This window comes from Orcinus orca, chromosome 11 (assembly GCF_937001465.1).
Source record: "Orcinus orca chromosome 11, mOrcOrc1.1, whole genome shotgun sequence".
Classification (NCBI taxonomy): Eukaryota; Metazoa; Chordata; class Mammalia; order Artiodactyla; family Delphinidae; genus Orcinus; species Orcinus orca.
Window position 1 is genome coordinate 71139106 of NC_064569.1, and position 17319 is coordinate 71156424.

Here is a 17319-nt window from a genome sequence, read left to right on the forward strand (position 1 = left end):
CTGGTACACAGGAGGCACTCATTCAATGAACAAACACCCTTGTTCTGCTGCTAACGTTGTTCTATGATCTCCCTTTTGTCCTTCTAGGGCTAAGTTGTCCCTTCTACTTATAAAGAAAAATCTACACCTGTTTCACAGGGAGATTTATTTTCATAGCCAAATGAAATGGTAAAACCAAATTATTTACAGAATTATTGCATGGGGTGTGTAGTGCTACCATGTGTTTATTAAGTCTATTCATTCTGTGGTTCCTCTGGAAATACAATTACATTAATAGCAGCTTTTCATATTAAATTTAGGTCATCCAATAAAATCACTTCCTTCTTACTCTCAATTCTGATGTATTATCATTTGCCTTCAGTGCATACTTTACTAAACAATTCACAGCCTATCATACCAAGTACCTCTTATTCATCACCTTGAAATGCTTCCTTTTCATTCCTTACCTTCCTGCAATTCACTTCCATTTTCCAAAGGCTTTTCTAACTCTTTTTCCACTGTAGAGGCTATGCTTTTAGATGATAAAATATCTGGAGGAGTATGAAATCTGTAGTATTCACCTAATCTCCCACAAGAAAATTAACAGTTAGTGTACGTCTCACATCAAATATTAGAAAATCCACAAATGTTTGATTCCTTACCAGATTTATAACACATCTCCTTTATTGCTCTTTTTTCTTCAATTTCTTCAGGTGTCTTTGTCCATAAACTAGAAGCATCTATAGGATATATATTTTTTAAGTTAAATTGTCCCAAAACCAAATAATCTGAAAATGTATAAACCACAATGAAACATCCCATACATTGTTCTCATGAATGGATTACTGTTTTAAAAAACATTTAAAATCAATAATTTGCACATTGTCAAATGTTTCTCATTGCTATATTTTACATTTTAGAAATAATCAGTCAAGAGGAAGGAAATGACTATACATTATGTGTCTTGAGATGAGAAGCTGCAGGTACAGATTCACATTTGAGATCATCTTTGTTTGCTTGCTTGCTTGCTTGTTTGTTTGGAGAAGGCAGATGTAAGTATGGGAGACCCAGAGCTACAGAAGAAAAGGACACATCTCCTTCCTCCTCTTCTTCCTCAAAGTTAGTTTTTAAAATTAAAGGATGGTGAATGGGTTGCAATATATCCTCCTGAGGTTTCAGGGGCTCCCAACTCTGGGACAGAGGTGCAATTCCCTCCTGAGTTTGTTTCTGTAGTAAAATACCTACAGAAAATATGTCACATTTCAATTTTTCAATGTGCCCACATCCTGTGTCTCCATGGAAAGACATATTCCAGGGTAGAGACAGACTGAGAGTTTATTTTTCCACATGCCTATCTTGTTTGTACATACTTATTGGCACTGCAGGGCTGTGATGATATGGGAGGAATAGCATGGGCTACACTGCAAAAGACCTGGGTTCTAACCTTGTTTATACTTTGGCAAGGATTACCTGGGATAATGCAGATGATAGTGCTTTATAAATTATAAACTACTCTATTGATCTCTATAACTTGAAGGATTAAATGTGAGACAGATGGATATAATCATGTAATAGATTGACACTCATGTATATCAATGTTAAGTTATATATAAATAATAAAGGTTATATAAATCAATGTTATCAATATTAAGTTATATAAAAGTAAAACAGGTTATTAGTATACCTACAAGCAACTGTGCATATTTAAACATGAGATCTGTCTTCTAGCCATCATACAACAAAAAACTTCCAATCCAAATGATAAGCATATGTGTACACATAGAACAAATTAGAACATAATGAATTTAATATACTTAATAAAATGAAAGCTATTTTCTCACCCAAATCTGCCTTATATATTATATTATACACTTCTAATAGTTAAACAAATATGTAGAAAATACCATGAGGTTTTTGAATGTGCACTGTAAATCTGAGAAAAGGCTTACTAACCATTTTGTTCATCTTCTTCCTCCTCTTCTTCCTCAAAGTTTGTTTTTAAAACTAAGGGATGGTGAATGGGTCGTGATATATTCTCCTGAGGTTTCAGAGGTTCCTGACTCTGGGTTGGGGGTGGAATGCCTTCCTGAGTTTCTTTCTGCGGTGTGATATCTATAGAGGAAATGCAACATTTCAGTCTTTTCAAGATACACGTTTTGGTGCATGTTCAATGATCAACTGTTGTCCTCCTGATTAATTGCATATTTGTTAAAAGGTGTCTCTTCTTATTTCTGGAAAGGTTATTGAACTAACTTGCAAAAAAATATCAACATTTTGCTGGTAAGGTGTGGAAAATATGCTAATTCATAGACTTTAGATAGTAATTATAACCATGACTTGGTATATCATACTTTGATATAAATACAAAGTGATCATAAGCATTACTGTATTCTTACATTACATCCGTGGGATAAGAATAACTTAACTAATCACATTACAATAATTTAACAAAGGCAAACTCATATAAGACATAGCTTATAATGGCAGAGTATACGTGTTCAAAAGAGGAAAAAATCCAATGGCTGGGGCTTCCCTGGTGGCGCAGTGGTTGGGGGTCCGCCTGCCGATGCGGGGGACACGGGTTCGTGCCCCGGTCCGGGAGGATCCCGCATGCCGCGGGGTGGCTGGGCCCGTGAGCCATGGCCGCTGGGCCTGCGCGTCCGGAGCCTGTGCTCCGCAACGGGAGAGGCCGCAGCGGTGGGAGGCCCGCGTACCGCAAAAAAAAAAAAATCCAATGGCTGGGGGTTGATAACTTCAAAATGAGACTAATACTTTCGGATTCCTTTATTGACTCACATGGGTCAGACTGACCAAAGCTCTAGGTCATATTTAAATGTTCTGTAACCTTCAAAACTAACCAGCAAATAATAGAAAAAGCCAGTGAACACATGTATCTTCTATCATTACTTATTCAATTCTCTTGGTTTTTCAAACCAATAGTTATCAAATTTGGCTAATTATCAGAATCAAATTAAAAAATTATTCAGATCATCTTTTGGGTCTCTGTTTTTCAAATTTCTGATTCAGCAGGTCTAAATTAAAGCCTAGAAATATGATACTATTTTTAAATGCCTCAGATAATTACAAAATCAGTCAAATTTGGAAACCATGGCCCCGAATCAATGATCATCTAGGTGGGGTCCTGGGTCATGGGAAGGCTTTCAGTGGGTTTGCCATCCCAATAATTTGAAAGCAATCTATCGTATTCCAGATCCTTAATTTCCACATCCATTTTCACCCTAAAATTAGTTTGCCTGAGAGCAAGCCTCAGTTCACAGTAGCGTTTTCTCCACTTTACAAAATAAAGCTCTACTTTACCCATGCCAAAATTTTCTATAACACATTGCCCGAAAAAGAAATCCTCCTTTACTGATTAATCAAACCACCATGAACTCATAGGGCTTTTTCCATTACCTTGACTTATACACATTTCTACCAGCAGAAAATCATTTTGTGATAGGCAGAATAATGTTCTCCCAAAGATGTCCAAGTCTTAATCGCTGAAGCCTGTGTATACATTAGGTTATACAGGAAAGAGGAATTAAGACTGCTAATCAGCTGACCTCACAATTGGCAGATTATCCTTTATAATTCAGGTGGGCCTTTGAAAGTAAAAGAGAGATGCAGAGGAAAAGAGCCAGGAAAAGAAGTGTGACAGTGGAAGCTAAGTCAGAGTGATACAGTGTCAGAATGGATACATTGCTGACTCCGAGGTGGAGGAAGGGGGACATGAACAAAGGAATACTGAAGACCTCTAGAAACTTGAAAAGGCAAGGCAACAGATTCTCTCCCAGAAATCTCCGAAGGAATGCAGCCCTGGAGACCACCTTAATTTTAATTCAGAGAGATCTCATCAAATTCCTAAACTAGAACTACAAGACAATAAACTTGAGTTGTTGAAGTCACTTAGTTAAGGGTAAATTGTTACAACAGTAACAGAAAATGAATACACGGGGTATTAGAAAAAAGTCCTATCTGGTTGGAATGTTCTGAATTCAAATGCTTAATAGAGTATGTTGCTAGTTAAGAATTTTTGTTGAAAAATTTTGCTTGCTCCATTTCTAGACTATTGTGAAAATATGTCACTCTTGAAAAAAAGTCTTGTGGTGTCAATGAAAAGAGAGCACTAGTAAGAAACTGTGAAGGAAAAACATGGCTTTAAACAGAACTTTTTAGCTATTCTCAATACATATTCCCAAGACTTGTCATTAGCTTCAAAGAAAAGCTTCACTGAACATTCAAAACAATACAAGTTAAAATCACATTTTATAAAAGCTTTATTGAGATATAATTCACATACTATACGATTCCTCATTTAAATGTATAATTCAATGTTTTTTAGTATATTCAGGGAGATGTGCAACCATCACCATGATCAGTTTTAGGATATTTGATCACCCCAAAAAAGGAAACCCATACCAGTTAGCAGTTACTCTTCATGTCCACCCAATGTCCCCAGTCTTACACAAGCACTAGTGTACTTTCTGTTTCTATGGATTTACCTATTCTGGATATTTCATATAAATGGAATTATACAATATGTGGTTCTTATACATGACTTACCGCAGTGTTTTTTATAGCCAAATTATATTTCACTGTATGCATATACCACAATTTATCCATTCATCACATGATGGACACTTCTGTTATTTCCACTTTTTTTGGTTGTTATAAATAATGTTGATATGAATATTGTTGTGCAAGTTTTTGAGAGGACATATCTCTTAGGTATATACTTAGGAGTGAATAAGTAGGACATATAGTGACTCTATGTTTGATCTTTTGAGGAACTGCCAGACTGTTTTCCAAAGCAATTGCACCATTTACATTCCTACCTGAAATGTATGAAGATTCCAATTTCTCTACATCCTCGTCAACTCTTATTATCTTTTTGATTAAACTATTCTAGTAGATGTGAGTGGCATCTCACTGTAGTTTTGATTTACATTTATCTAATGGTTAATGATGATGAGCATCTTTTCGTGAGCTTATTAGCCATTTGTATATCTTTGAGAAATGTCTATTCAGAGTCTTTGTCCATTTTGTAATGGGATTGTCTTTATATTATTGAGTTGTAAGAGCTCTTTATATATTCTAGATGTGTCTCTTATCAGATGAAAGATTTGCAAATATTTTCTCCCATTCTGTAGGTTGTCTTTTCATTTTCTTGATGGTATTCTTGAAACACAAAAGTTTTTTTGATTTTGATGAAATCCAATTCATTTTTTTCATTTTGATGAAATCCAATTCATTTTTTTCATTGATTGCTTGTTTTTCTGGTGTCATAACTGAGAGGGGTTTGAGTAACCTACAGTTTCTTATAAGAATTTTATAATTTTAGCTCATATTTAGGTCTTTAGTCTATTTTGAGTTAATTTTTGTAGAGTATAAAGAAGTCTAATTTTTTTTTTATGGCTATCCAGTTTTCTTAGCACCATTTGTTGAGAATACTGTTCTTTCCCCCATTGAATGGTCTATGCACCCTTTTCAAAAATCAATTGACCAGAAATTGATTTATGGAAAGGTTTAGTTCTGGTCTCTCAATTTTATCTCATTGATCTACATATTGATTTTTATGCCAGTACCAGATGGTCTTGATTACTAGTTTTGTAGTAATTTTTACATTTCAAAATCAGTAAGTATGAGTTCTACACTTTTCTACATGTTTCTACAACATTAAAAAGGTGAGATGATTTATTTTCCCGGTTTTGGTTAATATGAACCTTGGTAGGTAAATGTCCCTGGAAATATTTTAGGAAATATTAGGTCTACAAAAGATCAAATTATACCTTCTGAGGTACTGAAATATTTTTAGAATGAACAGATGATGCAGTAGGTTCAACACATAATTCAAATGAGCTTTGTAGTTTCCTCCAGTCTGGAAATTGAATCCTATTTCCTAGAGCACAGACATCTGTCTGGGCAGAGAAAAAATATTTACCTTCTTAACATGAATAAATACTTTTCTGGACTTCCTGGGATAGAATTAGCCACTATGTGAAAGGTAGTACTATGTACCTATGTTTCGTGGTTGGGATTCATCAGTAAACAAAATAAAGATTCCTACTCTTACGGAATGTTCATTCTATAGGGAGGAATCAGACAACAAACAATAGATGTAGTGAAGAAATAAATTATATTTTATCTGAGAAAATAAGGGAAATGGCAAAAGAAAGCAGAGCAAGGCCAGGAAGAATGTGTAGGGAGGAAGTGGGAAGGCTGCCACATTTCAAACAGAGTATTCAGGGTAGACCTCATTAACAGATGATATTTGAGTAAGGCCTTGAAGAGGTAAAGGAGTTTACCATAAAGCTGTTGAGAGAAGGGCGTTTCATGCAAAGCCCTTGAAGCAGGAGCCTACTAGCAAGGAGAAGCAGGGAAACTGGTATGGTTGGAGCAGAGTGAGCAAGTAGAACAGCTGCAGGAGATAAATTCAGAGAGGAAACAGGGCACCACATCAAGTACAGTCATTTAGGCCTTTGTCAGGACTCTGATTTTACTCTGAATGAAATGAAAACCAATTGGAGGGGTGATGTCTGATTTATGCATAAGATTATCACTGACTGTGCTTTGAACAGACATAGAGAGGGACAAGAGTTGAAATAGGAAAACCATTTAAGCTATTGCAGTAATCCAGTCCAGAAATGATGTCGGTGTTTTGGCCCAAGGTGGGAATAGTAGAAATAGTGAGAAAAGTCAGATTTTGGATATATTAAATACAGTAGAGTTAACAGGATTTCTGTATGGATTGGATGTGGGATATGAGAGAAACAGAGTTTGAGGATGATTCAGTTGACCTGAAGGATAGAAGGATAGAACTGCCATTAAACCAAGATAGAAAGCCCATGGATATAGCAGGTTTGGGGATATAGGAGTAAAATTGTGAGTTGAGTTTTGAATGTGTTAAGTGGGAAATATCTACTCAAGTTAAGAGCCCAAGTGAAAAGTTGAATATAAGGATCTTTGAAGTTCAAGAGAGAGGGCTGGAATAGATATGTAAATTTAGGAGTAATTTACATGTGGCTCATAATCAAAGGCATGAGACTGGATGAGATTACCAAGGGAGTAGGCAGAGAAGAAAAGAGAACCAAGAACTAACTCCTAGAACATACCACATGTAAGAGGATGGGGAAAAGAGGAAAAACCAGTGAGGGAGAGCAAAAACAGAATACTAGGTAGATAGGAGTAAAACAAAGAGGTACAGGGTCTTGGAAGCTAGATAAGGAAATTATATCAATGAGGGAGGAGCGATCAAGTCTGTCAAATGCTGCTAATGGTTCCAGTTATGGAAGGACTGAAAATTGACCACTGGATTTAATAATTTGTATATCAATGGTGAAAGAGGCTGAAAAGGATGATTTACATGGGATTAAGAGAGAATGGGTGGGGAGGATTTGATAATACCAAGTCAAGGATAACTATTTTGAGAACTGCTACAAAGAGAAAGAAAAAAATGGGGTGGTAGCTTGTAAGAGGATGGATTAAGACAAAGGAGACATTTTTTCCTCAGTTCAAGTTTAATAGAAACTACAAAAGATCAAAAGTGACACCCTACCACTGTACACATCAGTTGGCCTGTCCCATAATACAGCCCAGGCCATTTCCTCCAGAGGAAGAAAGGCTGGCAATTAGGATTTAGACTATAACTGAGAGAATGACTGAGATGGGGAAGGGTAAGCTCAGTGGAGGAATTGAGTTCGAGGAACTGAGAGGCTGGGGTGGTAGATCATATACTTACATATTGGAATCACCAAGAATTGACACAGGAGTACAGTTAGACTGACTATGAGCCAGGAGTTCATACTTCTGAAAAATGGGGAGGAAGGATGTGGACAGATGTAGACAAAAGCAAAAAGAACAGCAATGCCGAGGGGGGATAATGGCATGAGATACAAACTGGATGGTTTTAAGGAGAAGTGAGAGAGAACAATCTGAAATTGGCAATAGGACCCAAGGAAACCTTCTACCTCATCTCCAGATCGAGTGGTACTTGAGAACTGGGGATAAAAACAGCCACCATTTGGAGAGGGCTGCTGGAGAAGGAGTGGGGAGTGACGCTTACATTCGACTATGAAGACGAAGGGAAAGTTCAGGGAAGAAGTTGAAAAAGAATTCTGCTGATAATGAAGTTTGGGGAGGAGTGGATGAAAGGGGCCAGATAGGGAGAGGAGTGAGTCATTTGAAAGATGGGGGTTCTGATATTGACTGATGTGAAATAATAGAAAATACATTGGTCTCTGCCCCCAGTTCCTGGCACAGAGTTCCTAAAACCTTCGTGATTTTCTAAGTAAAAAGAGCACTGGGAACATCTTTTGTTCTAATATTTGGCCTTTGACCCTGGTTCCTGACACAGAACTCCAAAATCCCTTAGAGTTTCCTCAGTGATGGGAGTGTCCTTTGTTCTAATGAGGTGACTCTGGGTGGGTTCCTGGTAGCTTCATGAGTAGGGTTTGTCACCAGAAAGACCAAGCCAGCATTAGAAGCTTGGAACTCTCAGCCCTGCCCCCATGTCCAGGAAGGGGAGAGGGGCTAGAGGTTGGTTTAATAATCAATCATGCTTACCTGATGAAGCCTCCATAAACATCCCAAAAGTATAGAATTCAGAGAGCTTCCAGCTTGATGAACACATCCACGTACTGGACGGTGGCACACCCCAACTCCACAGGGACAGAAGTTCCTGTGCTCAGGCCCTTCCAGACCTCACCTTATGTGCCTCTTCATCTGGTTGTTCATCTGTGTGATGAACATCTTCTATTACAGTAGAGGATGCCATCCTCTATGGCATCGTCTGTTACAATAAACTGGTAAAGATAAGGAAGCGTTTCCCTGAGTTCTTTGAGCTGTCTAGCAAATTATTTAATCCAGGGAGAGAGATCATGGAAACCTCCAATTTGTACCCAAGTTAGACAGAGGCTGTGGGTAACCTAGGGACCTTCTACTTGCAATTAATATGAAAAGTGTAAGATAATCTTTGGGGATACAGCCATTAATCTGTGGGGTGTGTGCTAACTCTGGTTAGTGTCAGAATTGAATTAAATTATAGGACACCCAGCTAATGTCACAGAGAATTGATTGGTGTGGGAAAAAACCCACTTGTATGGTGTCAGAAGTGTTGTGAGTATGGTACTAGTGTGCAAATAAAGGAGAAACACACAGGAGTATTTTTTTTCCCCTAGGGAAACTGACATAAACAGGAATAAAGGGCAGAATAAAATTAGTCCTGGTGAATTCAAAACACATAAGTGGATTTGTTCCCTGTAGACAGACGAAAGGAGGTTTGAGGAAGTAGGGTATTAGCAGCCTATGAAGCCTGCTTATCCCCTCTCATGATGGAGGTAGAATGGCTAGGGGAAGGATTTGGTCCCAGTGCATGGATCTGGTTTTGACCCTATTGAGAGAGGGGAAACCTTATTCCAAAGTCAGGAGCAGTTTTGACACATGTTGAAGAAATTGAGACTTCCAGAAAAGCTAGAATTTATTTTTGACGTCCAGATTCTATGCCTAATAAATGAGAATAATAAAATGTATCCCTACAGAACTTAGCCCAGGGCATGTCTTATAGTGGGGAGCCCAATAACTGTTACACAGACACTCTACCTTTCCTTTGCCCAGAGATGGAGTCTTTGTTTTCCTCTAGTCCTAAAAGAATTAGTTTGAAAGATAGCAATTTTATCCATAGAACTTTAGGAAGCAAACTATTACACTAGATATAGGGAATTTAGTACAATGTCCTGATGAAATAAAATCACACTAGATGTAAAACAATGGGATCAAGTTAACCACTTAGTAAGTGTAATAACTTTCATCCCAGTAGGTTACCTTCAGTAGTTATCTATCTATCCCCATCCATCTATCCATACATCCAATTTTATTGAGCATCTGTGCTCCAGACATTGTGCAAAGCATTGGTAAGGAAACTAGTTATGGTCCCCATCCTTGTGATGTTTACAGTCTAGTGAAGAAAAACATTGATCAAGGTACCACATGTATAATGAATGCTATGAGATCAGAGTTTTCCAGAAGACTATAACAAAGAAACATAATTTTTAGTCATTCATTTGCCAAGGATTATCTGAAGCCACGTTTTCAAATCCAAAGGACTGATATTCTGTAAACTCATTCCTAGAATAATTCCATCGTAAGAAATATGGTGGCCACAGCAGGAGAGTGGCATAGCTATAGCATCAGGGAAACCTGACAATCCCAACTTCTTAAGCAAGGTTCTTGCCATTCACTGTTATAGGGCGTGGTGTCTTCCCTATCCCCTTCCCAGAACCTAGTTTAAGGTTCATCACATAGTAGAACCTCAGTGTCATTTAGCTGGATTGAAGTATGCCACTTACTCTGCAACAGTGGGATTGCATTTTATCCACAAATGAAGTCTTAGGAAGAACCACGCATCTAGCTGTTCTTCTAGAAGCAGAAGTGTGCAAACCAGAGCATGCCCTTGCTCTCCCCACCTATGAGGTAAGGGCACAATGGTGAGGCCAGTTGTGCGATGATTTGCTGAGACAGTTCCTCTCTACCTAGTGAGGTCAGTAGTCCTCTCACTTTTCAGATGAATAAATCCACTTTAGAAACACAGAGAAAGTTTGACTTGCTCTTTGTTCACTACATTTTTGTTGGCTACTTGATGGCTCATTCTAAGCTTCATCTCATGATTCCTGATAGAATCATCCCAAATCATTCAGTGGCTGTTAAACTGCATTACTCACCTTTCATACTTTATTTAACGTGTCATTCTATGCTGCTACTCCAAAACCAGATTATAATATGGTATATCCATGTTATTCAAAAAAAATACTCACTGCTACTTGGTGGCAAAAATAATCCATTGATATTTCGAGGTTTGCTGTGATAAAAGATACAACTGATCTTCACACAACCAAGAGGCTGAGTTTCCCAGAAGCATGAAATGCTGCAGTTTTGCTAGACAAAGGAGGTGGGGGAAATGTAATGATCAGATGCCATATTCACAATAAATACAATGTGCTACAACACAACACAATGTGACAAAAACTACTGCAATTGCCGATTTAAGATCTCGTGTGTTTCTAGGCTTTGAGTGTTTCTAAGCTTTGCTATTTAAAAGATGCAATGGATTTCCTAAAATATACTTGCCCATTTCTTTAAGAATTTAAATTGAGCAAAGTGCAAAATGCCTAAAATTAAGTAATGGAAGGAAAAATCATTTCTTCTCAATTGTGTTGTAAGAGTATAGTTCAGTATTATCGAAGGGAGATGCTTTTAACAAACATGATGATGCTGAGTAATTCTACCTGCATTTCCATGTGTCTAAATCTGCAAAGTGGATCTAAACATTTTCCTTCTCTCCATAATGAGCACACAGTGTCACTGCCAAGGGCCTCTTCACAGTGTCGGAATCGGCACTGGGAACCCTAAAAGGAAAAAGTAAACAGTGTAGAAAACTCAATATATGAATGTTAGTGTTTAACAACAGATTACTAATCAACTAAAGAAAATATGAGGAGATCAAATTAAAACTTAAAAAAAGACTACAAATACAATGCCATAAAGTCTAAATTCTAGCAAAGCAGTCTAATTTTAATGAAAGACACAAGATAATCTAATGATTAAATAGTACAACACGCCATGAGTCACTGATAAAATTCTCCTTGTTATCAGTTAATCCATATGGCTCACTAAGGATAAACATACAAAAGATCAGTGACACTCTTAATCACAATCCAATGACAGAAGGATCTAATTTTTCTTTGTTAAGAAAGCCAGAATTTTTTTTTAAGAATCATCATCCATATTCTAATTGTAGAGATGATCTCTATTAATCATATATTTCATTAGATAATTGTTTTCTTACTTTATGGAGATACTAAGTGTATTTATATAGGGAAAGTGAATGGAGCTTAAACTTTATATTATTGTGGAATTTTAAATAATTGGTACAATGTGCTATGTTACATGTATATGCTATATGCCCTTGGTCTACAATTGTGTCTATACATTTACACATTTACATCATTATATCCCAACAAAAGCAGGTATGGATTATTTTAAAGGGCTGTTGTTTTTTTATTTTATATCTTTTACACATAGATCCACAATTGGGAAAACTTCAGGTCATTGGCTTTTGGGGCAGAGGGTGGGTAACATAGAATAAAAATATCCTATTAAACTCATCCCTTTTTTAGACATGTGTTTCAGGGTTGTTCCTTATTTTTTTTCCCACCCTCTTACTCTCTGTCTTCAGTCTCTCTCCCTTTTAAGGTGGATCTGTAGGTCTCGTAGTCCAGGATAGTAGGCAGGAACCAGATAAACTGGTATTTGAACTCTATTTTGCCCATAATCAGAAAGTCAATCTGTTACTCACCCTCTCTGTGCCTCAGTTTCCTCACCTGTAAAAAGGGAATAAAGTGCCCTCCTCACAGATTGTTGTAAAAATTATGGGAGATAAAGTATTGTGATTGCTATTATTATTTTTATTTTTTCATTTATTTATTGAGAACTTACTAAGTATTTGAGGATACAGCAGTGAAATAGACAAAACTCTCTGCCCACATGGAACATAAGTTCTATTATTTCTTATCATCCTAGGGTTTAATCTTAAAGTAACAGGTAAGAGAAGTAGATCTCGTTCTTACAGTCAAGTTGACTCCATTCAGTTGTCCTAGCAGAGATGAAATGCTTTAAACCAGACAACAGCATGTCTTTCACTGGGTTCATTCTGATATGAACATGAAGCTCCAAACTCTGAATTTCTACATTTTTTATTTGGTTTCATTGAGATCCATTAATCCTAATCACTTAGATTAAATATTTTTTCCCATTTTAACTTTATAAACTTCGATTCATGTTTGGCCAATTTGTTTGTATTACTTTCTTTTCCTTTTTCCATGATATTATTTGCTGTTACTTTGACAGGGGAAAATTCAGTAATTTCGTTAATAAATTTCAAAATAGGGGGTAAATTAGATTTATTTAACTGTTTGATAGTGACCTGAATTTAACTATTCGAATTTATATGACTGGAATCACATTAACCAAAACAGTACGATGTATCATATAATGTTTCAATATTAGGAATTTGATGTTTCAAGGAGCCATAATATAGGCAAAAGTGCCACACTGAGGACTAAAAAGCCAGGGGCATATAACTGGCATATAGAAGGGTAGTTTCAAACAATTTTAAGTTATCCCAGATTTTATCAGAGAAATTCAATATATCAAAAATACATGATAAGGGGCTTCCCTGGTGGCGCAGTGGTTGAGAGTCCGCCTCCCGATGCAGGGGACACGGGTTTGTGCCCCGGTCCGGGAGGATCCCACATGCCACGGAGCGGCTGGGCCCGTGAGCCGTGGCCACTGAGCCTGCGCGTCCGGAGCCTGTGCTCCGCAGCGGGAGAGGCCACAACGGTGAGAGGCCCGCGTACCGCAAAAAAAAAAAAAAAAAAATACACGATAAGGATTTACTTCAGATTTTAAATACATAAAGTATTTTGTGGGAAAATAGTAAATTTTGATTCAGCAATGCAAATTATTGCCATATCTTCCTTCATTCTACTAAAAAGCTTAAGCATGTGAAGTACTGTAAATTGTACAATATTTACCTTTATGCATATGGAATTAAAAAAGAAATAGCAGTCATTCCCAACTTCTGCCATTTTCAACTCTCTTGCTACTAATCCTATGTTTTTTAATATAAAAATTGCAGAATGCAAATATAAGAACTATGAGTGTGTACGGGGAAAAATAATTTCTCTTCCACACTCTTTCAGGCTATCAGTATTTTTAAAACTGATCTCCTGTTGACAGTATATTACACAATAGATAATACTTAAATAAATTTAAATTAGAAGATACCTTCTCTAGCTTGGCAGAAATGTTTAAAGTGGTTGCTAGTAAGCACACAAACTCAAACTTCCAGAATTTTGCTCACTGTTACCTAATCCATTATTTGCTCATCATAAATGACCTCACATCTAACTGTAGGCTAGGTTACCTTAGTGAATACTGTACAGTAATTTCTCTTACTCAATTCTAGTATATTGACCAGAAAAAGCTAATAAAAATAAAATAGTATGTTTTATCCTTCAATGTTCTGATTGAAATTGGAACAAACTAGCTCATACTTTCATAATTAAGAAGTATTAAGTATTTCACAAGTAAATATTTTCTAAACTCTTATTTCTATACATGATTTGGAAACAAAACTAAAAATTTTAAATAGGTAAATATACTAATCTATATTTCAAGATAAAAGTAAAATTATTTAATTATGTACTCACCGCTATCCACTGATTTGAAAAAAATCATTCAGATTGTGATATTTAATAGATGCCTGAAAATAAATTGGACTACTTATTCATCTTGTAGCTATATTCCATTCACTCTTCATCCATCATTAAAAGGGGAATAGCTTCTTCCTATAGCAGAAAGATTCCAGAATGCTTGCAAATTTTGAGAATTTGTTGAAAGCAAAATGAAGTACTCTGATTCCCAGAATGAGACATTTCAATCAGTAGTTACTGAGGTCTTCATCTTAGTATCTTTACTAAAAGAACTAGAACCTAGCAGAAATTAATAAAAATATCCATAGAAGGTAACTTAGAAAATGCCATAGAGAAGACAAATTACAGTAGGTCAAAATATATTTTTAAATTGCAGTGTACTTTTAATTGTAAATTTAAAAGATCAAGACATATAGATTTTCATTTTGGTTAAGTAAAAAAGACTAAGTTGGTATGAACTTTTTGAATACACTGCTTTAGGATAAAAATCTAGGAAATAAGCTAAAATTTAGAAAAGAGTTATTCACCTATAACTGTAAATAAAAGAAAATAATAAAAAGAACTGTGCATTAGAAGTAAATCAAGTAGAGAATAAAGACTTGACTAAAACCTTGGAAATAATAGCAATGATATATAGAAAAATCTAATATCTCAACTTTTGTTTTGCCCTACCTTCTAACTCTAGAATAACAATGTACCCATCTTAAGCACATAGGTTACTGGGAGAAACACCCCTAAGAAATAGCTTTAAGTGGTCTTTGCCTCCAGATAAACTTCCTCTCCACCTATGAACTTTTAGCTGCATTGGACTATTTTCAAATACTGTTACCAAACACCATTGTTGCATGATTACATTAACATCATGATTAAAGTCATTGTGAGAACCCATGTTTTACACAGGGAAAGCCTGAAGAAATGCTTTTACCTCTTGAAGTTAGTTTTGAACAATTATGTTCCATTAGAAACAGCAAAAACACATCAAACCCAGAAGGGAATTTTTTTTTTTTTTTTGCCATTGTAAATAGATCTGTGCATTTTGGTAGTGTCTAGAATGCCTGGAACCCTAATTTCTTCTTTTTTTCCAACTCTCTTTTCCTTTCCTTTCTTTCTACCCTTCCTCTCCCCCGCCACACACACCTTTTCCTTATTCTCTTCACTCCTTTCCTGTTGTGAAATTCATTCTAGTTTTTCAGGGAAAGCTATGACTATACCCAGGACGATTTTTTCTCCCTGTAATGAGTAAAGAAGAGTTATGAGAAATTTGCCTGGACAGTTCATGGTAGGCCTGAAAATTCTGTGTTTTTGTGTTGGCCAGAGTACACTCTGCACTGAATCTTTCATTTTGGGTTCATGTCAGAACACTAACACATGAGAGAAAAAAGGCTTTCTTCCAGTTTGTGTTAACACCACTTTAAGTACTGGGGCTGGTAGTCACTCCTTGCTGACTCTTCAGACTTATGAGAATTGGGCAAAGGGGTTGGCTGCTACCCATCAGAGAGAGTAGGAGTCCAGATTGTAACTGTGAATGGGTTCTGTGGCTGTCCCCTGTGTTGGACTCCCCTGTTTCTGCCAGAAGCTTTGCTCCAGGCACTGATGAAATCAAAGCACTAGAAATAGAGTGCTTCCTAAAAAATGGTTAGCTTTGCTGCTACTTTCAAACAGCAAGTGGAATGTTTTGCAAGATGATCTTTTCTCAGAAATGATAGAATGTTGGAACTAAAAGACTGTGGCAGTTTGGGAAATGACAGTTGAGAGTTGTGACGGTTATTTAATTGTTGTCTCCTTGAGACCAATGAAACAAGCTGCTTTTTAGGATTCTTCTGGAGGAACAAGGTCACTGGTTTTTGACTACAAAATGCTAAGACGTTTCTGGTCCCAGGATCTCACATCAGGTGTTTTCGCCCCCAACTCCCTTATTTATTTATTTAATTTATTTTTCCTATGAGAAAATCAAAGACAGCAGAAGAGAAAGTAAATACTTTTATACAGCATATCTCTTCCATCCCTCCCCTCTGAATCCAGCAATCAAAAACCAGTGAATTTTTTGGAGGGTTATTTTATTCTTTGGGAATTTCCTTATACATGGAAAACTCCAAGTGAGATATAGTCGTTTAATTTCATGAGGGCTAAATCAGGAAACTGCTGGGCAGTCTGATACCTGCAGATAAGACAATTATAGGAATGAGACCTGGGCATTGTCCAGACACATAAAAGATGGCAGTAATCAAAACTCTCCTACTAGGGACTACTAGCTTCAATGAGATAGAAAGGCTACTATTACTAAATATTGAATATTTATTAATTTTTATTCAGTCATTGACTGTCATTACTTACCCTCCAAAGTTCTTTTGAGCAATAAGTCAAAGCTGTTTTTACCTCTGCAGGTGATTGACGACAAGTACTCAAGCCATTCGGACTCTGTTGGAGCTCATACTTAACTAAGGTAAATGAGGTTCCTATGAAAGATGGAGATTGAAAGCTGAATGTTGGTATTCGTGTGGTTTTGGATTGGTCTAAGGCTACACTTTGCATTCACTCTGGAAAAGACACCAGAACCAATTATGACCATATTATGCCGCACAATGAGGCGTAATACAAACGGTAATTTTTCTTTTTTGGGAGGGTCCTAGATGTTTTAATTGTAGCGTTTTCTAACATTTTTCCAGGGGAATTACTTTTCATTTCGCCTTGAGATGTCTCCGGATATTTCTAAGCTTCTACAGTGCTTCTCCCAGGAACATATTAAAGGGAACAGGCAAATCGGTTTCATCAAAATGGTGTTAAATCGCCACCTAAAATCACTCATTACTTATCACTTCATACATTTAATTTTCATAAATATCATCGGCTACTAATACAGACACACCAGAAACGGATCTTTGTGTTTTCAATGTCATCACAACCCTGAGGGACGCTCGCGAGAGCACACACGGAGGTACCTTTTGTTGCCGCACTACAACTTCCAGAAGGCTCCGCGGCCAGGAGGCCGCTTCCGGGCGTGCGTCCCGGCCCACCTCGGTGCCGGGGGACGCGGGAGCGCGGCCGTTGGGCCAGCGCGCGGAACGTGCGTGGC

The 17319-nt window shown here is 36.9% G+C and overlaps 1 protein-coding gene across 5 annotated transcripts in view; it reads right to left on the minus strand.

Moving 5' to 3' along the window:
* Window positions 1-17295, minus strand: part of C11H12orf50 (chromosome 11 C12orf50 homolog) — a 34037-nt gene extending 16742 nt beyond the window's left edge. For 2 of the 5 annotated variants that reach the window (XM_033407196.2, XM_049694270.1), the window contains exons 1-6: window positions 14244-14381; window positions 11259-11378; window positions 10788-10908; window positions 1933-2091; window positions 642-719; window positions 447-560 (exon numbers count right to left, since the gene is read on the minus strand). In XM_033407196.2, the coding sequence (XP_033263087.1) occupies window positions 447-560; window positions 642-719; window positions 1933-2091; window positions 10788-10908; window positions 11259-11270 (484 nt within the window). In that variant the 5' untranslated portion in view covers window positions 11271-11378; window positions 14244-14381. Of the gene's footprint in view, window positions 1-446; window positions 561-641; window positions 720-1932; window positions 2092-10787; window positions 10909-11258; window positions 11379-13818; window positions 13880-14243; window positions 14382-15383; window positions 15477-16580; window positions 16703-17185 lie in introns of those variants that run through there. The other 3 variants (XM_049694272.1, XM_049694271.1, XM_049694273.1) reach the window with 2 other exon arrangements.
* Between the last annotated feature and the right edge of the window lie 24 nt (window positions 17296-17319).